Source organism: Cydia pomonella, chromosome 27, assembly GCF_033807575.1.
Source record: "Cydia pomonella isolate Wapato2018A chromosome 27, ilCydPomo1, whole genome shotgun sequence".
NCBI lineage: Eukaryota > Metazoa > Arthropoda > Insecta > Lepidoptera > Tortricidae > Cydia > Cydia pomonella.
In genome coordinates, this window is record NC_084729.1 from 8,945,659 (window position 1) to 8,972,742 (window position 27,084).

At 36.5% G+C, this 27,084-nt stretch overlaps 2 protein-coding genes across 2 annotated transcripts; one reads left to right on the top strand and one right to left on the bottom strand.

The window, feature by feature from the left end:
* Nucleotides 1-6,870: 6,870 nt before the first annotated feature.
* Nucleotides 6,871-11,653, bottom strand: LOC133532684 (zinc finger protein 732-like). The gene is made up of 3 exons (XM_061871450.1): nucleotides 11,536-11,653; nucleotides 10,923-11,384; nucleotides 6,871-8,893 (listed from the first exon to the last, which is right to left on the bottom strand). Exons 2-3 carry the CDS (start codon nucleotides 11,173-11,175, stop codon nucleotides 8,274-8,276), a joined length of 873 nt encoding a protein of 290 aa, XP_061727434.1. The 5' UTR covers nucleotides 11,176-11,384; nucleotides 11,536-11,653; the 3' UTR covers nucleotides 6,871-8,273.
* Nucleotides 11,654-11,960: 307 nt separating this feature from the next.
* LOC133532683 (zinc finger protein 431-like) lies at nucleotides 11,961-25,420 on the top strand. The gene is made up of 3 exons (XM_061871449.1): nucleotides 11,961-12,952; nucleotides 17,447-17,590; nucleotides 22,067-25,420. Exons 1-3 carry the CDS (start codon nucleotides 12,631-12,633, stop codon nucleotides 23,104-23,106), a joined length of 1,506 nt encoding a protein of 501 aa, XP_061727433.1. The 5' UTR covers nucleotides 11,961-12,630; the 3' UTR covers nucleotides 23,107-25,420.
* The last annotated feature ends 1,664 nt before the right edge of the window (nucleotides 25,421-27,084 follow it).

The following is a 27,084-nucleotide window of genomic DNA, read 5'->3' on the forward strand; positions in this document are numbered from 1 at the left end:
TTAGTCATTTTTTAGTACTTTGGAGGACAATTTCTTCCAATAGGTTGAGTTTGGGCAGCTAAAAAAAAATACGTGTCCGTTATTTTAGACTACTCTATAACATATATCAAAATGAATCAAATCGGAACCGGACAGTTGGGTTCCTTTCCTTGTAAGTACCCACAAGCCTAATTGAGCTTACTGTGGGACTAGTCAATTTGTGTAATAATGTCCTAAAATATTTATTTATTAATAAAATATTACATTGTGGACAGAGGTCTTGCCAAACAGTTTGACTGCAGGAAGTAAATATCTTATTAAACTTATTTTTATTACAGTTCAACTAAATTATACATTATACATGTTTTTGGTTGTGCTATGCCTAAGATTTAAAATGCCGCTGCATCGGATATAGGTAATGAGCTTTAGTTCTATAATAATTATATTTTACTAAGGGCCCGTTTCACAATGTCCAAGTAAAGCCCTGAATGAGCTACTTGCCACTTATCTGACGAATAAGTCATCGTTGGCGTTTCACAATCTTCAAATAAGTTCAACTGGTAGATATAGTGCTAAGTTTTGTATTAAGTTTTATCTGGCAGTTAATTTATTTGTTAATTAGCTATCCAATACTTGGTCATTGCGAAACAGGACCTGAATGACTGGCGAATGCTCCATATTAAAAACTGCATGCTACATTTTATTATATCGTAAAGAGAAAGGGAGTAGAGAGGTTTTAAAGGGTCGTCAACGCCCATGTGTCTCTGGAGTTGCAAGAGTCCATCACGGTAGCATCATACCATCAGGCGGGCTGTATTGGCCACCGACGTAAGGATGTTTACAGTACATTTGGCGCTACTTTACCTCCCTAGTGCGGTAACTAACACTATACGTGCTATATCGACAATTTTAGGGCCATAAAAACGTTGTACGATACACGTGCAAAAAGGCAATTCGCAACTCGTGTCGATTTAAAATACTCCCTTCGGTGGTGTTTTAATTTATCGTCATTCTCTGAATTTCCTACTTTTCGCACTTGTATTGTAATGTACAATTATGCCATTGGGTTATTCTTCTTCTTCTCAGCATATATGCGTCCACTGCTGAACATATGCCTCTTTCATGGATTTCCATGTTGTTCTGTATGCGGCGGTTCTATGCCAGATCGTTCCTGCCGTCTTTCTGATATCGTCCGACCACCTGGCTCGTGGTTTTCCTTCACCTCGGCTTCCCAGTCGAGGTCTCCAGAACAGTACTCGCTGGCCGCATCGGTCATCATCCCTGCGACATATATGGCTGGCCCATTCCCACTTCAGTTTCGCAATTCTTTTGGCGATGTCGGTAACTTTTGTGCGTTGGCGAAAATTGGGTTATTACCCCTTATATTCATCTTGGGTTAGGTTATTTATAATATGAATATGAAAGTAAAATATAAAAACTCAAAACAATACAAAATAAATATAAACATATTATAAAAAAACCTAACCTAGGGTGCCGCCAGCAGCGGGGCAGGGCCCAAGCTGCCGGTGGTCAGGGCCGCAGAGAGAGGAACGTACTATACGCGCCGTCCAAGATCACCGCCTTCTGCATCTGACCCTTGATCCAACCACCTAGCGAGTCTCTCAAGGTGTTATTATCTTTATTCATTATTTTTCTTGGGTGACGAGGTTTTATGAAATATAGTTAAATGGCTTATGCCAGCAATGTTAGTGGTTTGTTATTGTATCACAGTTATCTCATTGTGAAGGGCTCCCCACATATCTTCCCGCCGTGTACCGATATATCGACGAAGAATCGGCGAAAGCCACCACATACAGCTTTTTTCTATCGGCTTTTGCCGATTCCGCGTCGATATATGGGTACACGGCGGGAAGAAGTTGATAATTCGAGATATAAAATTGAAGAAACTTGAACTTAAAATAGAATTACATGAGGTTTAATATATCATGAGTTATCAACGCAATAGCCGATAGAAAAGCTGTATTTCAATGCAATGAGAGGGAAAAAGACGTCGCGTCAGAAGGCTTCGGCCGATGCGAGCCGAGTATTTTTGGCTCTTATTGAGCTGACATAAGGCTTTTTTTCTATCGGCTTTTGCCGATTCCGCATCGAATGTGGAAGACCTTTAGGCCCAGTTGTTAATGTATAGGCAAAATATGCAACACAACTATGTCTGTAGCCTAGCATTATTACATTTCAATTCAATCGTTTATTTCACACATAATAAGATTAATAAGCCCATATTATTTGTATTGCTACCAATAAAATTAATCTTAATATGCTAATGTAGTAAAAGACGCAATCACATGAAAATAAAAATACAAAATTTAATGCTACCACTACGTGCGGCAGCATCCAGTGGCGCTGGAACGAGCAGTCTAACCTTTCGGCCAGCACACTTAGCAGACAAAGGCGTAGCCAGCCAGCGAACTAGGGGGGGAGCAGCTGCAGAGGGGCATTGTATGTAAAATTTGAGCTCGGGAGTGGGGGGGGGGGGGGCTGTCTCTACCTGCCTACGCCCATGGTAGCAGACTGTTGGAACTACCGCGCAACCGCCGCATCAGTGAGGCAGTACGCTTGCGCATTGTGGCCTGAAAGCCATCGGTCCGAGCCTCCTGATGCACTGCAGTAGCGCGGCAGACCCGACAGTATCCCAAATGCATTATTATATCGTACTCTGCATATATCTTACCCACACGTGTAGAAGTTCTGGCAGTAGGCTTTAAACAATGTTATAACTTCTTTTGTACAACATAATATACCGTTCTCTGTCTATTTAGAGATAGCATGAGCCAGTCACGAGTAACCGTTAGCTTGGAGGCAGTTGTAAATGTGTGTATAAATGTATATGTATGTACAGCGCGTATGTCGGTGCTAGCGTTAGTACGGGAGATGTTATGAGAAAATAAATGCTATTACAATATTACATACTTACTTTCATTTATACCATCAACGCTAGATTTAATGACAGTTTATTTACAACAACAATATAAAGCCTGACCAGTAATATATGATCACGCGCCATATTGCGAAATTTCATCCTAACTAAATTTTAAACGAAAAACGCTAGGCTGGGTTACGGTCGTAGCGCTACTAAAACGTTGGTAGCGAATGTGTTAAAATCCTTTGGTCCGTTTTCATAACTATGGTTTTCGTAACTGGCTGCCAAAGAAGATTTATTTTTCCTGTTTCATAATTAATTATCAAACAAGAATTCACTTTCTGCTTTCGTAATCGAGTATTTTTTCTTCGTTCGTAATTATTAATTAATTATCAAAACTTGTGTGATACACTTAGTACCTTTTTCATGTAAAACGATACATACCTTTTTTTAAGAAAGACAAATTTAATGTTATTTATATACTCAGAATCATGAGCTGATTCCATCCTCCTACGAAAAAGTAGGCATATTTCTGAAAATTTTCATACATTTCACTTTGTTTTCCATAGTCCATTCCGTAACCGCCGTACAACGCGTTTGAAAAATTGTAACGGAACCTAAAAATAAAACTTAGGACGCTTTCTTTCTCCTAGTAGGATAGAAAAGAAAGAGCGTGATCCTAAGAATGTAAGAACAAATGAGATATTATTCAGGATAATTAAAAGTCAAGTTTCTGATTGGAAAGCAGCAAGAGTGACTTTAGATTACGAAGTAGCAGCTAGGAAAGGTATTCAAATCGTATTTCCAGACGTCATAGTGAAGGGTTGCTTTTTTCACTTCTGCAATACGCTTTTCCGTAAAACAAAGATGCTCGATATGAAGTCGAGAATTCAAAGACGTCATGTCGCCCGTTGTGCCGGTTTAGCACGTTTACCTTTAGCGTTCGTTAAAGAGGGATACGAATATGTGATGAACAGAGCCCCAAATGATGATCAAACTACAATATTTAACAAGTACTACCAATTAAAATGGATGAAAGACATCGGATTTATTAAAAAGTGGTGCTGCGAAAACATGAAAATCCGAACCACAAACGCAGTTGAGGCGTGGCACTCGCGTATAAATAAATATGTGGGAAGAAAGAATCCCAATATAGCACAAATATTAGATGTGTTAGAAATGGAAACTAAACTTCGCAATTATAAGCGATCAATGAAGGTAAATAAAAACTATCAAGAAATTGATCAAGAGATTGAAAGGGCAGTAGCAGAGTTAGTTGAAAACAAAATAACTACCGGGCACTGCGTTAAGATTATTGCTCCATTTATGTATTAGATTAGACTAAGAAGAATTATTACGAAGTGAAAATTATATTTTTTGTTAAAGGAAGTTAGGTCATATTTTTCTTTTATTTTACTGTTACTAAGGGTACTCCGTTTTAACAAGCTTTTGTATCTATACAAATCGAGAAAATTAAAGTAGATGATTTACAATATTCGTATTTTTATTTTCTCTAATTTACTGTAGGGATATCTATGTAGGTACTTTTATTGTATCCAAGTTTTGTTTTAAACAAAATTGGTACATAAAGAGCCTGGATATTGCTCTCTTCTCTTTTGTAGTCAATTTACCCAGTCAGTCACTCACATGGTAAATTGGCAACAAAAGGGGAACTTAACTTCCAAAAAATTTAACGAAGTTAACAACGAAACTCGATTACTAAAACAGTAATAAATTCTTGTTTGATAACTAATTACGAAGCAGCGAAAAATAATTCATATTTCGTAGCCAATCCAGGCGAAAACAGAAAAAAAAATCTTATTTCATAACCAGTTACGAAACTCGATTACGAAACCAGAAAGTAAATTCTTGTTTGATAATTAATTATGAAATAGGAAAAATTAATCTTCTTTGGCAGCCAGTTACGAAAACCATAGTTATGAAAACGGACCAAAGGGTTAAAATTATGCGAATACGTACTTCGCTCAGACAAATTGAAAGAGCTTCGTTCCTTCTGCTCCACCGACCTTCTGCAAACGAATATGTGTTTAACTCAAGCGTTAGAAGCTACGAAAGAGCTTGTAGACGGTATTTATTATTACTGGGGTGTTGTAGGCCTTTAAGTGCCACGTCGACCAAACCGTGATCTATAGTACTACTGCTCTTACCTGATAGACGGCTTCACCATATTGACCTTATTTTAAACGAATATGTGTTTAACTCAAGCGTTAGAAGCTACGAAAGAGCTTGTAGACGGTATTTATTATTACTGGGGTGTTGTAGGCCTTTGAGTGCCACGTCGACCAAACCGTGATCTATAGTACTACTGCTCTTACCTGATAGACGGCTTCACCATATTGACCTTATTTTAAACGAATATGTGTTTAACTCAAGCGTTAGAAGCTACGAAAGAGCTTGTAGACGGTATTTATTATTACTGGGGTGTTGTAGGCCTTTGAGTGCCACGTCGACCAAACCGTGATCTATAGTACTACTGCTCTTACCTGATAGACGGCTTCACCATATTGACCTTATTTTTATGAAGGTATCATGGTGTTATTCTTCGCCTTAAAAAGACTGGTAAGTGTATCAAATGATATTTATGTATAGTCAAGTGTATAAATATAAGTTCACGCAACTTACTCAAAAATATGCCTCAAAGCTATTAATTCCTCTTAATTTAAAACATAATACCTTTTACAAATCAATCGTCAGAATGTGTCGTGAGTACAATGATTTGATATTAAAAAATAGAGAAATTGATATTTTTGACTCACGGCTGGCAGTGTTCAGGAGGCAGGTGGTTAGGGTTCTCGGCCATCATACTTCACAATAATATTAAACAATTAGACATGTTATAGTACATTACGATACAAGTGCGAAAAATAGGAAATTCGAAACGAGTGGCGATAAATTAAAACACGACCGAAGGGAGTGTTTTAAATCGACACGAGTTGCGAATTACCTATTCGCACATGTATCGTACAACGTTTTACAGTACATATGGCCCTTTAAATGTTCGACACAGTAACGTATTATGCTAATTTTCGCACTAGTGCGGTAAAGTAGCATATTACGAAAATTATTTATGTTATCCTGTAATTTAGTGTAGTTTTAGGATATGTTTTTTAATTTTAGGATAGTTATTGCTCGTTGTAATTTTATCTCGCTGTGCATGATTATTATGGATGGCATTTTTATATAATACCTACCTTTCTATATATTGTAAAACAAATTTGAATGTTGCCTGTTTCGAGGGACTGCTAATGTGTGCTATGAGACATATATTGAGCAACTTGTGAGCATCCATAATTTGACTGTATATAGATGGTAGAAAAGGTTGGCAGTTGGGCCAGTAAAAGTGCTGAAACATTACAAAGTTATTTAATGATATTACAAATTTAATTACAACTCCCGCCCCGGCTTCACACAAACAAATTATACATCTAAACCTTCCTCAAAAATTACTATTACATTGGTGAAAACCGCATGAAAATCCGTTCAGTAGTTTTTAAGTCCCGAACATACACACACAGACGGACGCGGCGGAGGACTTGGTTTTATAAGGTGTAGTGATTTATTCATTTGTAATAAAACGATACAGAGCTATTACATGCTAAAATATATTATAGTATTTTATGCAACAGTTGTATAAGAAGGGTCAAAAAAGGCGAGTGGCGTGAGTTACAATGTGACCCGGAGCCGAAGGCGTAGGCGAACATTGTAAAGGAATACGCCACGAGCATTTTTTGACCTACTTATACAACGTTGCATACAATATTTTTCCTACGAGTCAACAAAAATAAATCTTAATTTAGGTAAACAAAGCAAAAGTATATAGCCAAGACGCGCAAGCATACCTTGTTACGCGCCCGGCCCGCCCCGGGCCGCGGCCGGCCGGTCAGCGACACCTCGTAACTCATGAGGCCCTGGTACTTGCTACTTGCTAAATTAAATTTTTGGACAGTTTTTTCTCAATTTTAGCCACCGTAGCCTACGGAGACTAACAAGCGGTCTTCGCTAAGCGGTCTTCGTAGTCTATGGGTGTTGCTATATTACGGGTGTCACATGCGTGTTTCTGACTTATGAAGTAATTATTTTTACTATGCCTCCAAATGAATATTGTGTAAGTTGGCAGCAATGCACTTAGTTTAAAACTGTATTCGTTTTGGTTTTGTTAGGTTGGTAGCCATTAATCGCAGTAACGTTATAGCGATTAAAAGCACAAGAGCCTTTATGAGAAATAGACAATATAGACTTTTCTTGAAACCTTTTATGTATGTTCTTATATTCGCGTTAATGAATGCATAAATGACAGATAACAGTAGAGGAGTAGGAAAAAAAATATAAAATAAACTAAAGGAGAACACACTGGACTATATCTCTGGCACTGGATGATATATTAATTCATGCATCTTTAATGCATATCATGTATATGGTAGGCATTAAAAAAAAATCTTCATATAATTAATCAAATTGAAAACATAAAAACTTTGTTTAGGTTTTGCATGCGTATATTTTTTACTAGCGTGAATTCGTATATGTGAACTTAATTACCCAATAGCAAAAAAGTTTTTTTAATACAGTTGCTCAACAATTGCTACTTTACGTAGCTGTTTAGCGTGCGAAAGTTGGATTTCGCGAACTAGTGCTTTTTACTTTTCCACTTGTTCCAATTCATGACTACTTATTGATGAGGGTTAATATTAGTTTCCTTTAAAAGTCGTAATGAACATAAAAACCTACTGTTAATGTATAATAAAAATATAGAGATTTCATATTTTATTACTTACCTCTTCATCATTATAACACGTTTATTTTTTAATATTGAATATTGAAAAACCGTTCTTAATAAGTTGTCTGAATGGAACGGAATAGCTGCCGAAACGCCTGTCAAAGCAGAGTTGCATATTGTTTTCATACAATTTAAATATACGATACACAAATAATCGTAAATAACGATACTTAGGTAATAATAGTATAATATTTTATATTTACAATTGTTCCTGTCTTATAGAATATGCATAAAAAAGTACTTGTTGTTTTTCTTATTTTTTCGCAACTGTATTAAAAAACGTCGTTCGATACACGTGCGGAAATTTCATTCTAGTAATGACATACTTTCCGCACTAGCGTCGAAATGTACTATTACATAATTCATATTTTATGCTTTTTTGCCGGTGTGGACTCATTTACGTTTATTTGTTGTACTCACGAATCTGAATCGCTTTTTATATATTTCTCACTGATATGGTTATCACCGGTGAGGACTCGTTTATGTGTGCTTAATTGACCTAATTGTCTAAATGTTTTCTTACATAAATTACATTTATGTGGTTTTTCACCAGTGTATTAGTTTATGATTATTTAAAGTACTCAATTCTCGGAATTGAGTTTTACATAATTCACATTGTTATGGTTTCTCACCAGTATGTATTAGCTTATGTCTCTTTATATTACTCAAATCTCTGAATTGTTTGTTACGTACTTCGCATTGATATGGTTTTTCGCCGGTGTGAATTCGTTTATGTACATTTAAAATATCTATTCGTGCAAACTTTTTTTGACACAATTCGCATTCATATGGTCTTTCACCAGTGTGCATTAGTTTATGTGGTTTTAGCTTATGTCTTTTCACAGTTCTCAAATCTCTGAATTGTTTGTCACATAGTTCGCATTGATATGGTTTTTCACCGGTGTGAATTCGTTTATGTACGTTTAAGTTATCTAATCGTGAAAACTTTTTCTGACACAATTCGCATTCAAATGGTTTTTCCCCAGTGTGTTTTAGTATATGTCTATGTACCATTCTCAACTCACGAAATTGCTTTTTACATATTTTGCATTGATACTGTCTGTGTTTCTGTAGCGGTGAAGCGGGTTTAGCGACCATTGGAGTATTCTTGGTCTTGGGTACGTGGTGTGATTTGGGGCCGTCGCAGGGCTCGACCCGCACGGAGCAGGCCCGAGCGAGCTGTCTTCCGCCGAGGCCCCTAGTCTGCGGGCAACCGTCTGCGTCACCGAGCGCCCAGTCTGTAACAAATTGTATTTATATCATATCTAGTAAAAATATTTCAATAGCAATTGTTATAATCGCCGTGTACATATTAGTGAGTACTGCAGCATTGCTCTGCATATTAAATAGTGTATTTTCTACTCCAGCGTTTTTATTTGTTTAATGACTGCCCGTGATATCGAAATCAACTTTATAAGAAGCCCGGCCACGCGCCCCGGCGGGGGCCATTGAATAGGATCCTAAAAGCTGTTTTTGGATATTCATACAATATTATGCAACGGTTATTTTTTTTTTTAATTCTGACTTCTAGGCAAAGATCTACAAACCAATATTTACTTTGATATGATTTATCTAAGACGGCTCATCTGTAATTACGTGGTGCCTTCCATAGTAAACGAAGCGCCGGAAGCTCCGACTGGGCCCCGCCCCGGTCTAGCGTGAGTCATACTTTACTACGTGCAGCGCCCATAAGGCAACCAGGCACTAACATATGCATTTAATAATATTTATCAGAGAAAAATAGAATCATTTAAATCAAAATATTTTTGATTGTTTTTAGTTCTAATTTCTATAGTTAAAAGTACGGACTGCATTATGCAAATGAGACTTAGGTAGTAGAGTAAACAGCAGAATAACTATTGTCCAAGTTCATAATTTCCTATGGGAATAAGAATAATTTCCTATTCAAGTGCATTAACATCCAAAGCCTCAATAAAAATCAGATTAAAAAAAAAAAAAAAAAAGTGCATTAACAAATTCAGAGGGCATTAACGGAAGGTAATAGTTTACGGTTCAATTTGTAATGGTTAACAGTCAATTGCATTAATGTTTCGGCCAACACTGATCAACACTCGTCTTGTCCTAACCAGACAATTTTGTGTAAAATCCCGCCATATACCGAGTCGTAATAAACGGTTGTACTTTAATAGTAGCTCATCCTAAAACCAAACATTTGCCTATAGTTACGTCGCTAAAAACGGTTGCTTGTTATATGCGAAGTCCTACTAACCATACTCGACTGTACATTTAAAAAAACCGGACAAGTGCAAGTCGGACTTGCTCACCGAGGGTTCCGTAGTTTTTAGTATTTGTTGTTATAGCCTGGTGATAGACGGACAGTGGAGTCTTAGAGCCCACGGTAAGCTCAATAAGGCTTGTGTTGTAGGTACCTAGACAACGATATATGTAATTATAAATACATAGAAAACATCCATGACTCAGAAACAAATATCCGATCATCGCACAAATATATGCTCTTACCAGGATTTGAACCCGGGACTATCAGCTTCATAAGCAGGGTCACTACCCACTACGCCAGACCGGTCGTCTGTCTGTTGTACACATAGGGAAAACAAGCCCTAAACTAAATTATCGCATTGGCTCTGTTACCCTACAAGCAATAGCCAGTTAAAGAGATCTGGGCCACAGAATAAATAATAGTACTACCATACAGAAAGGAAACTACCTACAAAACCAGTTTGACAGAGATTCAGGGACAAATCATGTTGTTCCTTTTGTAATGAATGGAGCTATCCCTTAGGGTTGTCAAAATTAATGTAATTATCTTATCTGTGGTTGTGCACGCAAAGGAATGTCAAGGATTGCCAACCCTAATAATTGCTTGGAGCAATGTTGAGCGGAACGGAGCCCAGAATGCCCGAATGCTCTAGTTTCCTCGCTAACTATAAATGGGACACTCATATTACTAAAATGACTAACAGAGAATTCTATTTTGTAAATGATCCAGAAAGCATTACATGTAATTACTAAAGATTTCTTTATTAGAATATACAAGACATATCTTTTCTTCTTTATGCTTTTCAAACTTGGTCATGCATTAAAAAGTACAACACATTGTTAAATAAAGTTCATCCAAGAGCAACAAAAGATCCTAAATTTTGTAAAACTAACCTAAGTATTCTAATGATGTTTAAATTACAAGTAGATATGTTAATCCAACTTTTGCTAAGTCAATGAGTTAAGAAACCAACTGTACTTCCCAAGCCCTAATGATTTTACAGCTTATAGCTAGAACCCACTACTCACCTGTTGGTGCGTGGCACACGCCGGGCAGCTCCAGCTCCTGCTCGGGGCTGAGTACGAGATCATATTTCATGGCGTGGTCGGCGTACAGCTCCGCTGCCACATCCGCCGCGCTCTCGCCGAGCGACTCTTCTTTTACACACACATCTTCCAGCAACGGCTCAGCTTTCACAAACACTCCTTCGAACGTGGGCATATCTGATATACACTCATCCTCACAGGGCTCAAGTTTAACGCAAACACTCTCTGACTCCATCGTCAATAACACTTTTCGATATTATCTTGAATCTTGTAAACGGCAAGTAAACAAAGGTCTTTTTCCATTAGGTTATCGTTTCAAACTCGTACAATATATTTTTCTTTAAATTTCTAGTTAAAGTTGTTTACTGTTTATTTTTATATTTTGTATTGTACTTTGTATTTTTATTTTTATATTGTACATAATGACTTGAAATGGGTGTTTACCTGTAAATAAAGAACTATTATTATTATTATTATTAAAAAATCCTAAAATTCAGTATTTATCACAGGACTACGATAACTAAGCGTTAAGCGTTAGCGAATAGGTCAGAGCGCCGCGCCCAAAGAGCATATAATCACTACGTTCTACTGTCACCTAATCTCCAAATAGGATATTATTATTTATTCATAGCTCAATAGTGGGATCGGATTTTTGCCCTATAAGTTTCGATAATTCTAAAGAGTGAAAAGTGATGTTTATCTGGTATGATATTCTATGATTGTATATGAAGTGCCCAATTGTCAATGTCAACGTCAAATTGGCGTCTAAAGTTGAAGACCAGTCCAGACGGGAACAATTTTTCTCTAATCTGATTGATTGTCTTGTGGCCCACTCCACATCACTATTACAAGTACGCAGATAGAATAAATTCACAAAACCTTCTTCGTGTGGACCGACAACGCCCTAGCTCACGAAAGTTAACAACATGGCGGCGCGCGGGCTGGCAACCTATGCTAAGCAACGATCGCCGCTCGCGCCACCGACTCGACGCGCCCCTCCTCGCCGATTACAAGTATTACAACCACCGATTATGACCGATGTTACCGTTAACATCAAATAATATAATACTCACTAGTTAACATGGAGATGCGGACGCAAGAATGCTATTTTTTTTTATACCACGACGGTGGCAAATAAGCATACGGCCCGCCTGATAATAAGCAGTCACCGTAGCCTATGGACGCCTGCAACACCAGAGGCATTATATGCGCGTTGCCGACCCTTTAAAAACCTGTACACTCCTTTTTTGAAGAACCCCATCCTAGTGAGTATTATATTCTTTGAACCCCATACTGTGATATATGGAGGCATTTTTAATTTAATGTGCTCAAATATCACCACAAATCTAAAATTGGTGATTAACTTGGAGATTTTCGCCAATTTCTTTTCTGATCAAATCGGCTAATATTCCCGTCTGGACTGGCCTTAAGTATCGAACCAAACAGGTCGCCATTTTGATTTCGCAATTTTGTTGCAATTTTGCATTTGCACTTTTTGCAATGATGCTCTACGGATAATTGAGTAAATTGAGTTTATTTTACCTATAATTCTAAAACGTTATATTCTCTTTAATTCCTGTTTTAGTATATTTTTTTATGGATTTGAAACAATATCCTATTTGAAAAATGAAACTTATCTCTATATTTACGTGAAGCTAAAGAATAATAGAAACGAGTTTTTAAGTTAACGATGGAGTCCTCAGCGTTACAGGGTACAGAGAATGTTTGCGTAAAGGTTGAACCCTGTGAGGAAGTATGTATAACTTATGAGCCCACGTCCACAGAAGTGTTTGTGAAAATTGAGCCGCTGGATGATGTGTATGTAAATGATGAGTCCAAACGCGAATGTGTATATATAAAAGCTGAGCCTTCATGCTCAGATGTAAGTGTAAAAGACGAGTCGCTCGGCGTATGCGCGGCGGCGGAGCTGTACTCCGAACACGCTGTCAAAGATGAGGTCGTGCTCGGTCCCGAACAACTGGACCGACGCGGCGTGCGCCATGCACTAACAGGTCAGTTATCTTTGATCGGTCTGACCTAGTGAGTACCCTGCCTATGAAGCCAAAGGTTCTGGGTTCATATCCCAGTATTTGTATTTTATTTATGCTATAAATAAATAAATATTTGGGGATAATCTTACACAGATCGACCTAGCCCCAAACTAAGCAAACCTTGTACTATGGGTACTAGGCGACGATGTACGTGTTTATAGATAAATACATTATTATATTATTATTATATAGCCCTTTGTTCTGAACATGATTGTTCTTTTGATAGTCTTGAATTATCATATGAAGTCTCTTAGTTCAGTGTGCCTGTCGGCAAAGGCCTCCTCCAACTCCTTCCAGTATCTTCTCTCTCTTGCCACCCTTGTCCAGAGTGGTCCCACTGTACGAATAATTTCGTCTTCCCATCTTGTTACTTGAGGGCCTTGCGATCTTGACCCGTCTGTAGGGTGCCACATGAGAACTCTTTGGCTCCACTTTTCTGTCTTACATCTTATAGTGTGACCTGCCCACCTCCATTTTTGCATATCTATGTGAGTGAGGATATCTGCTACTTTTGTTCTAGCTCTTATGTCAGAGCTGCGGTTTCTATCCTGTAGTTTTACCCCAAGCATGCTCCTCTCCATAGCTTTCTGGCACTTTGCAAGTTTATCTCTTTGTTTTTTAGTAAGAGACCAAGTTTCGCAGCCATAAGTTAGACACGGAAGGACACATGTGTTGAAAGTTTTGCTTTTTATTCGTATACCTAGGTTGCTTTTCATGATTTCTTTAAGTGACCAGTATTTGCTCCAGCCGGATGATATTCTTTTTTCGATTTCTTTGTCCATTTGGTCCTTGAAAGATATTATTTGACCTAGATACACGTATTCCTCAACGTAATCTAAAATGTATCCATTGACTGTGATTTCTTGAATCCTAGAATTTGTCATCAATTTAGTCTTGTCTGAGTTAAGCGCCAGTCCCACGGCCTTGCTCTGTTTTGCTAGATCTGTTAGCATGCATTCTAGTTCTTTTGGGTTTTCCTCAAACAAGACTATGTCGTCGGCAAACCTTAGGTGATTTAGGCGTATGCCATTTATGTTGAGGCCAAAGTGTTCCCATTCGAGTTTCCTGAATATTTGTTCTAAGACAGCAGAGAATAATTTTGGTGATAGTGGGTCACCTTGCCGGACTCCTCTTTGTATAGGGAATGTTTTACCAGTCGATTCCAGTCTAATTCTGCTTTTGCTAATGGTATATATCCGTCTGATGATTTCTACGTATACTTCGTGTACTCCTTGTTGTTTCAGGCTTGTCCATATACAGGTGTGGTTAAGGCTATCGAACGCTTTTGAGTAGTCGATAAATGCTATGAACAAAGGCTTTCTGAACTCTTTATATTTTTGCATAACTTGTTTTACCGTATGGATATGATCAATTGTACTAAAGTCTTTCCTAAATCCAGCCTGTTCGATTGGTTGGCATTCGTCTAATGTTTTTGATATTCTATCTAGTATCACCTTAGCAAAAACTTTGTATATGTTTGACATAAGGCTTATTGGGCGGTAGTTGCCTATATTGTCTTTCGCACCTTTTTTGTGGATCAAGATGATGTCTGATTCCCCCCATTGATTTGGGATTGTCCCCGTTCCTAAAATTTCGTTAAATACCACTGTTAGGATTTGGCTAAGTTCTTCAACTGTTCCTCTCATAAGTGTGTTGGGTATTTTATCCGGTCCAGGGGATTTATCTAGCTTCTGGGAGTTCATTGCCTTTTTGACCTCATCTACCAGTATAGGTGGTACCGCATCACTTTCATGTGTTGAAAACAATCCATCCAGCAATTGAATGTTTTCTTGCTCGGAGTTTGAACTTTCATTACAGTACAGGGCTTGATAGTACTCAGTTGCTACTTTCTGGATTCCTGTACGGTTAGTGAGATTTGTCTGTGCCTTTTTCAGTTTGGGAATCCATTCTTTTCCTTTTTCTCTTAACTCTTTTAACGCTTTCTTAGTACCACCTGTTTTTATTATGTGCTCCTCTATAGTTCTTAGTCTTCTTTGCTTCCTGTCATTTCTTATATTTTCTCTTATTCTTTTGCTGAGATTAGTTATCCTCATTCTGTTTTTGCTATTCTTTTCTGAGATGATCGCCTTTCTTTCCTCCATGAGTTTAATTGTAGTCTCACTTAATTTGTGTGTTTTGGTTTTATTTCTATCCATATTTGATACTTGTGTGAGATTTTTTTCTACTTCTCTATACTTTTCTGCTAGTGGTCTGGTGGATTTTACAATTTCAGTTAGCAGTTTAAAGTTGATAGGTCCCAGTTCAGACAGGTTTTTGGTTGCTTTGTTGTTAAAGCTTTTTCTTGAGTTTTTAGGTGGGTAGTAGTTCATACTGCTGCGTACCATACGGTGATTAGTGTTGAAGTTGAGATTTTGAATTACACTTGTGTCGCTAAACTGTTTGGCATTGTTTGATAAAATAAAGTCAATTTCATTTTTAGTTCGTCCGTCTGGGGAAATCCATGTCCACTTGTTTTTTTCTTTTTTCTTGAACATGGAGTTCATTAATATTAAGTTGTTTTCGTGTAGGAAGCCAATCAATTTGTGACCATTGATACTTCTTTTGCCATGTCCAAAGTTTCCCATGATTGACTCTTCTCCTTCTTGTCTAGGGCCTACCTGTGCGTTGAAATCTCCCATGACGACCAGGTTATTATGAGAGTATTTTTTTACTTCATCTGTTAGGTTGTTGTAGAAAGTTTCAATTTCATCCTTGCTAGCTTGCTGCGTAGGAGCATACACTTGGATTATTGTCAGTTCTTTTCTGTTACCAGGTATTTTCATACGGAGTATTGCGAGACGGTTTGATACTCCTATGAATTCCAAGATCTTGTTTTTATGCTTCGACTTTACTAGGAATCCCACTCCATAGTAGCCAGCAGTGCCTTTGTGATACATTATGTAGTTGCTGCGTTCATCGATTCCTTCGCCGTCTCTTCTCATCTCACTTATGCCTAGTATATCCCACCTTATGTTGATGAGGGCATATTCTAGTTCCTGTAAACTTTCTTCAGTCCTTAAGGTTCGGGTGTTAAGTGTGCAGATGTGCACATACTTATATACATAGAAAACACCCATGACTCAGGAACAAATATCTGTGTTCATCACACAAATAAATGCCCTTACCGGGATTCAAACCCAGGACCATTGGCTTCATTCAGGGTCACTACCCACTAGGCCAGACCGGTCGTCATGAACACAGATATTTACTCCTGAGTCATAGATGATTCCATGTATTTATTTATATAAGTATGTATATATTGTTACCTAGTACCCATAGTACAAGCTTTGTTTAATTTGGGGCTAGTTCGATCTGTGTAAGATGTCCCCTTATATTGATTTATAAGATATTATAATAAATTGCATGAAGTTGTAGGGGCTAGAGAAATAGATTGTTTTACTGGGCTCTTTTACAAGTCAATACAACATTTATAGTAACATCATATAGTGACATGAAATATACATAAAAACATTGATAAATACAACAGCCAATACCTGGGTAAACATTACATTATAATAATCTTAAAATAAATAATTACTGCAATACAATAGAGATGTATAGTCTCTATAGTTAAAAATACATCTAGTCTGGAGATGTAAAAGGTCCCCAATGCCAGAGTACTAATACTAATAAGATTTGGAGGTGTAAAGTCTCCCCAATTGTCAAAATAAAATTTATTATTATTATCTTTTATTTATCTTTTTTCTCTTAGGCTAGGATTTTTACAATATGTATATAAAAGTGAAATATAAAAACACTTAAAAAACAATACAAAAGATATAAACACATTATAAAAAACCTAACCTAGGGTGCCGTCTCTTTAAGGAGTTAGCAAAACGCCTTATAGAGGCTTCGGGTGACCAGAGGGCTGGCCTGTATTTCGCCCAGCGGATAAATATAATGCAGCCAGCCTTCTGGGCACCCTGCCAAGCGGTCTCGACATGGGACAATTTTTTTATTTATAAGTTTTTAATTGTTTTTCCACCCATTTGTGTTTGTAAAAATGATTAAATAAATTACATGACAATAATGACGTCTCTAGATTAGTGGCGTATGTTACATATTTACAATTAAGGACTTAAAACATTATTTGTATTTGTACATAATATTTTTATGTTATTACTTTTTTCGTAAAATTTAGTTTTTGCACATGTTATTTGTAACTTTTGACATCTACCTATCAAATAGGATATTTAGACTATGTTGCATAGTGGCAAAAGTTTTTTTTTAATTGGTATTACTTGCAAAATAGGTAAATTCCAGAAAAAATTATAGGACTTATTAGCCTTTAAATATGATCAGGAATAGACAGTTAAAAATTTTCGGGACCCTTCCGAATACCATGTATATAAATGGCTAAATGATCTGTGGAAATTCACATACAATATGGATTGTCAAATGTATATTGTGTTGTGTTTAAATAAACATGAGGTCTTAAACTGCGGGTGATTTCAGCGTTCAACCAAGAGATAGAAGTGAAGCAGTCATGTCAGATTGTCCCTGAGAGCACAGACCAGGACAGCCAAAGACAAGTTCCTGAAGCTGGTGTAGAGGAACTCAGGAACCCCAAAGTTGAGAAAGTCAAAAGAAACAACCAAGGTGAGGAATCTGTGTAGATGTATAGTATTTTTTTGGATTTTGTATTCATTAAATTTGTCTGTGGTGTGATAACTTTTTAGGTGACATGACATTTTTGAGTAGTTAGTTTTTGTATTTCGATTTTAATGATTTCTCGCCGAAAATTCATGCCTTCATAAAAACAATAATCCAGTCAAATAAGGTGTTAGCACAACTGAACAGCTGCTCAACTCCCACTCAGCTTAAAATTAATACCTGGGAGAATCAACTTTTTAGCGTCACTCGTTGCCATGGTTACGATTAGTTGTCCAGGGGACAAAAGTTCATTGAAATACTGATTTTATGGTACTTAAATGTATCTAACTTGCGTTTTTGTGGTCGTTATAACCAATGTCCATAATGGGCCCCCTACTAAGCATGTTAATAGAACAGCATACAACGTCTCTTCAAACAAACTGTGCCACTGTTGTCCCTTGGACAACGGGACAGGATAACAAAACAAAAAATGTTGATTCACCCACCAAATGCCTATTTCCTACAGTACACTAGAGATGGGCCTAATATGGAGTTTGCCGAATACAAATTCCAGATTTTCCCGAACCGAATATTCGGCTGGACTTCCAGTGTGAACGCCGTCTTGATAGCCTCACGATTAATTCCTTTGTGTTTTGCTCTTTAATATTATTTAAAGTGTAAAATCGATTGCTTATTATACAGTAAACTAATATAGTAGTGTGCAGTTAATGGAGAATTAATCTTAAAACGCGTTTAACCACCATTTTGCAGTCTTGTACAAACTGTACAATTTTAGTTGTATTTTAAGCTCCTATTCCCTTGATACTGAGGAGATAGTCCCCCTGGACTGAAGCCATAATTTTAAAAGAATGAATGAATGAATATTTGGCCGAATTATTTAGTTCATATGTATCATTAAATAATAAATAATAAATAAATATTATAGGAAATTATTACACAAATTGACTAAGTCCCACAGTAAGCTCAATAAGGCTTGTATTGAGGGTACTTAGACAACGATATATATAATATATAAATATGTATAAATACTTAAATACATAGAAAACACCCATGACTCGGGAACAAATATCCATGCTCATCACACGAATAAATGCCCTTACCAGGATTTGAACCCGGGACCATCAGCTTCGTAGGCAGGGTCACTACCCACTAGGCCAAACCGGTCGTCATTCTAAAAAACCATTTCTAAACACTTCAATAACAGCTTGCCAGAGAAATAGCTTCCTAGTCAATTCCAATGAAACAACCAGCTCAAATGGACCTCGCAAAAAAAATTTCAACACTCCCCAAGTAACCAAAACATCCCATGGATTCAACATCCTCATTTGTCTTTTAACCTGCGGGAAAGCGTAACCTGATGGAAGAGAGTACTTGAAAAGTTCTGGACGAGCTTACATTTTACAGTGTATATACCGTTATATGTATATTATAGGTTATAAGTCAACTAAATACTTTCTTGTGTTTTTTACGTCGTTTGTACAGTAGACATGTCTACCGGCTCCAACACTCAATTGGGTACTTGACACATGTTGAATATTATAACGAAATTTAGCTAAATAGGCGGGTCCACACGAGCGAGCGAGGAAATTGCCTCGCACGTATGCTCGCTCTGTGTGGACCTAGCTAATGGATAGAAAATGAGATATTAGGCTCGTCTAAAAAAACTTTCAGACAGAAAAAGAATATGGTACCATTCGATTCCTTACATTTTATTTAAAAATAAATTTTACTACAACTATATGCATAAGCACAATATTTCAGGGTCAAAACAGCAATTTTCTTGATCTTCCATACATTTAGGACAGACTAATGTAATGTGACGTCACATTATTACCTATAATATCATTTTGTTAGAATCGAGTGCAAGCGTCAGACTTCTCTCATTTCTGACCTTTGTGTTGCTTAAATGCCTTGAGTCCTATATAGACATTTGATCCTCAGGAAAATCAAGATCGATTGACATTATTTACAGAAACTGTCAAGTACCCAATTGCCCAAAGGTTAACTGGAAGAGATCCCTTAAAGGGATAAGTTCGCATTTGTACACAACAACAATTGACAATTGTTTTTTTCCTGTTTTTTTTTTCATTTATTCCGGCAATTTTATTTATTACCGAATAATTCCATAATTCGTCCCATCTCTACTGTAAACTTCAATATGCATGTAACTGTAGTGTACGACGGGTGGTTTACGACGGGTCGTCGACTCGTCATACACTAAGCTGAATTAAAAGTGAGTTGAGTTGGTGTTGAAATGGTGTGGAATTGATTTAGTCTGCCTATATTGTTGTTATAGTTGTTATTGTTGTGTGTGTGCCTGTATTGTTATCTGTTGTTGGGTATTCTTATCATATATATTGGATTTATGTGCCCTTACAGGGTCTGTATTCAATGTAATATATGAGCAATAAAGATGTTATGAGTTATGAGACTTGTACCCTTTTTCACTACACAATTTCATACAATCTATAAGTTATTAACCTATATTAACAAATTTGAAAAAAAAAAGAATTGATTTTGTTTTTGAATTTTAATATACATTAAAATTACAATCAATAACACTTGCACACATTAAATTAGAAATTAAAACGAATAACATAAAACTAATAAATCAGTTAATCAGTTAGACTCACTGTGCAGTTTATCACAATATATAATAGAGATTCTTCTGTCAGAAGAACTTAAATAAGGTTCACCATCATGTATATGTACATAATTATATGTATTAGTCTATCTTTTATACATTCTATAAGTAGTAGTATTTAACTATTTATATATTTTTAATATTAATTGACTTCACGATTTATTTTTTCCTAATTATTTGTTATTAATTTTTCCTGCACCAACATACACAAATGTCTCTGTTTGACCTATGGTTGACTGGTAGAGAATGCCTTTTGGGCATTAAGTTCGCCATTTGTACATTTTTCTTTATGTGTGCAATGAAGTTTAAATACATAAATAAAAATAAATAAATAATAATATTTATAATAATTTATAATATATTGAATTTATATTTCATCAACAAATTCGGCAATGTAACTATGGTGTGGTAAGCAATCTGTAAATGTGATCTAAAATCCAGTTTATTTCTTATGTAAAGGAATGTCTTAACAATCAAATCCTGTCTATGGTTAAAGAGCATAGACTTCAGATTATGTTTTGACCAAATTTTGCATCTTGCCCGATGAATGAATGAATGAATGAATGAAAGTTTATTCACAAGAACATATGGTACATTAGATATCATTAACATTGTTGACCCTTGATATGCTCGGCCCTAGGGCATGTGAAAATTATTTGTATTGACACAGTTTATGCATGTCAAAGTAAAATACGTTACATAAATGTCGTGTTTCCTAAAATATTATCAAATACAAACATTAAATTATTAAATACAGACGTCAAGTTTTAAGTCTCAGTCAGTTAGTCATTCAAATTCCGCACATAAATTCATCAAACTGTTAGCTAATAACTAGTTAATCCAATTTACTTTTTTACGTCAAAATGAAGTAATAATTAGAATCAATAATGTCAAAATGAACCAGTAATTAGAATCTATAATGTCAAAACTTAAATGAAGTAATAATGAGAATTTATAATGTCAAAAGTTTACATGTCAAAATGAAATAATAATTAGAATTTATTATGTCAAAAGTTTACATGTCAAAATGAAATAATAATTAGAATTTATGATGTCAAAAGTTTACATGTCAAAATGAAATAATAATTAGAATTTATAATGTCAAAAGTTTACATGTCAAAATGAAATAATAATTAGAATTTATGATGTCAAAAGTTTACATGTCAAAATGAAATAATAATCAGAATTATAATGTCAAAAGTTTACATGCCAAAATGAAATATGGTATAATTAGAATTTATAATGTCAAAAGTTTACATGTCACAATGAAGTTATAGCTAGAAATTATAATTAAAATATTCATCAATGGTATAAAAACTTGCATTACACAATATATTTTTCAATTTAAATTTGAATTCATCATTTGGTAGCGACTTTATGTTTGCAGGAATTTTATTAAATATTTGTATACACATGTGATACGCGCTTTTTTTTCTTATTTTAAGCTTATAGGGCGGTAGTGCCATTTGGTACTGTCGAAGAGGTCTATTATTTATATTATTAAATGGCGGGAAGAGTTCTAGATTCTGCTTCACAAAGACAGCTGCTTCGTAAATGTATAGACTTGTCAGTGAATCCAAAGCTTTGCAGTGATATGAAGACAAAAATGTGACTTTCCATCTGAAAAAGTTCCTTATGCTTAATATCCAATATGGACGTTTCTATTAGAATTTCAGATGGAAATGTCCCTCATGAGACAAGTGGAAATCGCAATAAAAATATAAAGACAAACTTATCCCTACGGGATCTCTTCCAGTCAACAGTTCTTTGTTTTACAATGTACCATAAGATTTCATAAATAACACATTTTGTTGCAGAGAAAACTCCACAGAAGAGACCAACAGGAGAGATTCTTTACAATTGTAACCAGTGCAGTTATTCTACTAACAAAAAAAGTAATTTTCAAGTTCATGTAAGGAAACACACTGGTGAAAAACCTTACAAGTGTGACCAGTGTAGCTATGCTAGTGCAAACAAACGTCATTTGCGAGTTCATGTAATGAAGCACACTGGTGAAGCGCCTTACAAATGTGACCAGTGTAGTTTTTCTAGTAGTTACAAAAATAGTGTATTAATCCATGCAAGAACACATACTGGTGTAAAGCCTTACAAATGTGGCCAATGTAATTACGCTAGTGCACACAAACGTGGTTTACGAGTTCATGTAATGAAACACACTGGAGAGAATCTTTACAAATGTGACCAGTGTAGTTATGCTAGTGCACTCAAACCTAATTTTCTTAGTCATGTAAGAAAACACACTGGTGACACGCCTTACAAATGTGATCAGTGTAGTTATGCTAGTGTATATAAACTTGCTTTGCAAGTTCATGTAAGGACACATACTAATGAGAAACCTTACCAGTGTGATAAGTGTAGTTATTCTACTATCACAAAATATTGTTTGAAAAAACATATTCTAAGGAAACACACTGCTGAAAAGCGTCACAAATGTGAGCAGTGTAGTTATGCAAGTAATTTCAAAAATAATTTATTAATTCATATAAGAAAACACACTGGTGAAAAACCATACAAATGTGACCAGTGTAGTTTTGCTAGTACCAACAAAAATTATTTAGTAATCCATACAAGAAAACACACTGGCGAAGAGCCTTACAAATGTGACCAGTGTAGTTTCGCTAGTAGTTACAAAAATCAATTATCAATGCATATAAGAAAACACACTGGTGAAAAGCTTTTCAAATGTGGCCAGTGTCGTTATTCAAGCGCATATAAAGGTGGTTTGAAACGTCATTTACTGACGCACACCAACGAGAAACCTTACCATTGCGAACAGTGTACCTATGCTAGTGCATACAAAAGTGCTTTGAAAGTACATGTAAAGAGACATACCTAACCATAAGAAACCTTAATGTAATCAGTATTGTTATGCTAGCAGCAGAAAATATACATTGGAAACCCAATAACGATGTACACTGATGAAAAGCCCTACAAATGTAACCATTGTAATTTTGGTACCAACCATAAAGGCAAAAAGATTTACAAATGCAACCAGTGTAGTTATGCTCCCTTCTTCTTCCTCGCGTTGTCCCGGCATTTTGCCACGGCGCATGGGAGCCTGGGGTCCGCTTGACAACTAATCCCAAGATTTGGCGCAGGCACTAGTTTTTTACGAAAACGACTGCCATGGGGAGCATCAACTTTTTAGCGTCACTCGTTGCCATGGTTACGATTAGTTGTCCAAGGGACAAAAGTTCATTGAAATACTGATTTTATGGTACTTAAATGTATTAAACTTGCGTTTTTGTGGTCGTTATAACCAATGTCCATAATGGGCCCCCTACTAAGCTTGTTAATAGAACGGCATACAACGTCTCTTCAAACAAACTGTGCCACTGTTGTCCCTTGGACAACGAGACAGGATAACAAAACAAAAAAAGTTGATTCACCCCATGTGACCTTCCAACCCAGAGGGTAAACTAGGCCTGGTTGGGATTAGCCCGGTTTCCTCACGATGTTTTCTTTCACCGAACAGCGACTGGTAAATATCAAATCATATTTCGTACGTAAGTTCCGAAAAACTCATTGGTACGAGCCGGGTTTGAACCCGCGACCTCCGGATTGCAAGTCGCACGCTCTTACCGCTAGGCAACCAGCGCTTGTAGTGTAGTTATGCTCGCGGGCGCAAAAAAAATTAGCAAGAACACCTACCTAGCCTACCTACCTAAACTAGGTACCTAGCCTAGGTACCTAGTTTAAGTTTTAAACTCTGTTAATATCTACACGATAGAACATACCTTGGAGTAAAGTAAAATGCTATTGATGCCGGTGATATCGTCCAGTGTAGAACACCTTTAGATTATTTTATGTTAAGGGGCTCCCTAACGCCAATGTCCTTCGATCTAAATTCCTTAGTTTTGTAATGGTCTTTACAGTACATATGGTGCTACTTTACCGCACTAGTGCATATTACGTTACTGTGTCGAACATTTAAAGGGCCATATGTACTGTAAAATGTTGTACGATACATGTGCGAATAGGTAATTCGCAACTCGTGTCGATTTAAAACACTCCCTTCGGTCGTGTTTTAATTTATCGCCACTCGTTTCGAATTTCCTATTTTTCGCACTTGTATCGTAATGTACTATTGTAGTTTGTCATATTAACAGCAACAGCTTTAAGCAATATAGTATCCCATATTTACTTCAAAGTTCATTGTCTTCGGGATATTTGGCATCAAAGTTGAAAAATTTTAGGCCAAAAAACTGTTTTTTTTGGCCATAACTTTTGTGTTAATTAGTTTAAAATTAAAATCTCTGACCAGTTTTTAGAGACGTCAAAGACGAACCCAAATATGTAGATTTCGTATATGTAATATGTGTCGATGAGTTACGAAAAAGGTGTGTTTTTAGACAATGTTTGAAAAAATCATAAAAAAATAAGTATTCATTTCTTTCAAAATCCGGTAGACCAGAATGGAGATAAAAAATTGAAGAACCGATAGCCGTTTGTCTTATAATTCTATCTATAGTGCAAATGTAGGAGTAACGGCTCAAAACTTGTCAAAAATTTATGAAAACCGCGGGGAGCCTCTTAAGATATTTATAAAAACCTAGTTAAGGATTTAATTAGATCTTATCATAATAGAACCACCTTTGCAAATTCACAATTCAATGCAAAATCTGCTCAAATATATAATAAAATCCTAAACATTTACCCTAAACAGTCCCAGGAATGTAAGTCCACTGTAATCAAATGGCTCACAAATAAAACATATGAGGAAACAGAGTGCCTATTACGATGAGTACCATTACGCACACGCACACACACGCACACACACACACACACACACACACACACACACACACACACACACACACACACACGCACACACACACGCACAGACATACACACACACACGCAGTCAGGCGTACTGGAAATTAATTTATTTTAATCTAGTTTATGTCGTTCTTGTATCGTTTATAATTAATGTATTGCTTGTTAGTAGTATATTTTGTTTGTAAATTGTAAATAGTATTTATAGGTAGTAAATTTTTGTAAATAGTATAGATCTTAGTATTCGTTATTAATAATCACGGAAGAGCGGTGCCTCCCAACACAGGCAATATTGCTTACCGGGAGACACCATACCCTAAATTATATGTACTGTATTTAATGAAATAAAGAATTTTGTATTTTTTGTTTTGTAATTGCTATTTATTGATGTATAGTCAGCAATACTATTTATTAGCTTAGATTAGCACCTTTGCATACATAGGTACAGGACGGGTACCTTTTCTCTGCAGCTGACTGCATTACAGGTAAATAAATTGTAATTATAACAATCAGTTCCATGTACATAAGGTCTGTTTTTTTATTCCGTAGACTAAAATGACGTTTCATATGTAAGACATGACATTTCTTAGTACTACATGAAATGTCATTTTAGTCTACGGAATAAAAAAACAACGTAGTTACATAAAGTGGAGTTCAATAGAAATTGCAAACAATGTAAACATATATTATGATATGACAGATTTTGCTAGCATTTGTCATATAACCTAAAACTCTTACGAAGGTTTTTTTTCACTGAAATATTAATAATCAACATATATTTTAATTAACAAATTATATTAATAGAATATTTAAGTATATTAACTGTAGATAACGTCATTATTTTCCTTAAAAAGTGCGATATTACGAAGTAATGAAGGTAATATGGATTGTTTACATTTATATTGAACTTCACTTTACTGACTTAGAGTAATAGAGTCCTAATAAATAACTTTTTAAATTTTCCGCTGTTTTTTTATCTCAACCTTTTGTTAGGGGGTCTTCCATATTACGTCACAGTAAAAAGGGGGTGCTTAGTGTCAAACGCGACACGTTAGAGATCGGAAAATGCGTGACAAGAGGGGGGGGGGGGGGGGGGGGTCAAAAAGGAGAAATTTTGCGTGATATGGACAATCTCTAGTACCTAATCATTTCATACTCGCCAGTCGCTTTTCAGACAAAGACCACGAGAAAAATTTACCGCTTTGGGAAAGACTAATGGAATAACGATCCAATAATTGTTCTTAAGCAACTGAGCTACTTACCAGATGCGAGCGAATCTTTCCCTTTCTTTTATGGCATGGATGTTAGCCCTTTCAGCGAAATCTCGTAGAACGAAACTAAACGGGCATCTATAAAAACTTTGACAGAAAAACCCCATTGGGAATTAGGACCACTAGAGCTTTACTAAAACAACTATCACCCAACACTAGGCCACGATTACCACGTTTGCCTATGAATAGACGCAATCTAGTGCTAATGGGAGCCCTAAACGCTTTACTAGAGCGGACTAGTAAAGATTTAGATGATACGCACGCGAAAATGATCATGTACAAATAGCATTATAATCACTACGATCATGTATTGCGGAGCCATCGCGGCGTGCCGTGTTGCACGAGTCAAGTTTCCGGACTCTGAACGTGCACCTAGGACCGCCGGAGGTGTCCCCGCATGGCAAATACGGATCGAGCGACGTATCAACTGGTTTAGGACTCTTATAGGTAGCAAAGATGATCTGCTTCAGGGGGGGCAACCACCGCCCCCGAGTAATGCGCTTTGACGGGTATTGAGCCCCGCGACTATATTGCCAATGTCACGGAGCGCATCGACTTTCTTAAGCAGAAAGTCGAAACCATGGCTGATTTCTGGCGTAGCATCTGGTCAGTGCCTGTCCACACCGAGGGGGGTTGGATGAGTGTTGTCGAGCGTGAGTGCGAGTCCATCGAACCTATGTGGGCAGTCACCATCAGCCCCGATGACGTAATAAGTGAAGTCATATCTCACCTTCTGTACATGGATGACGTCAAATTATTTGCATGAA

Coding starts and splice junctions, on each gene's coding strand:
- LOC133532684 (XM_061871450.1), bottom strand. CDS start 11,175: ATGGAGTCAGAGAGTGTTTGCGTTAAACTTGAGCCCTGTGAGGATGAG. Junction 8,894..10,922: donor CGTGTGCCACGCACCAACAG/GTGAGTAGTGGG, acceptor AATTTGTTACAG/ACTGGGCGCTCGGTGACGCA.
- LOC133532683 (XM_061871449.1), top strand. CDS start 12,631: ATGGAGTCCTCAGCGTTACAGGGTACAGAGAATGTTTGCGTAAAGGTT. Junction 12,953..17,446: donor CGTGCGCCATGCACTAACAG/GTCAGTTATCTT, acceptor GGGTGATTTCAG/CGTTCAACCAAGAGATAGAA. Junction 17,591..22,066: donor AGTCAAAAGAAACAACCAAG/GTGAGGAATCTG, acceptor ATTTTGTTGCAG/AGAAAACTCCACAGAAGAGA.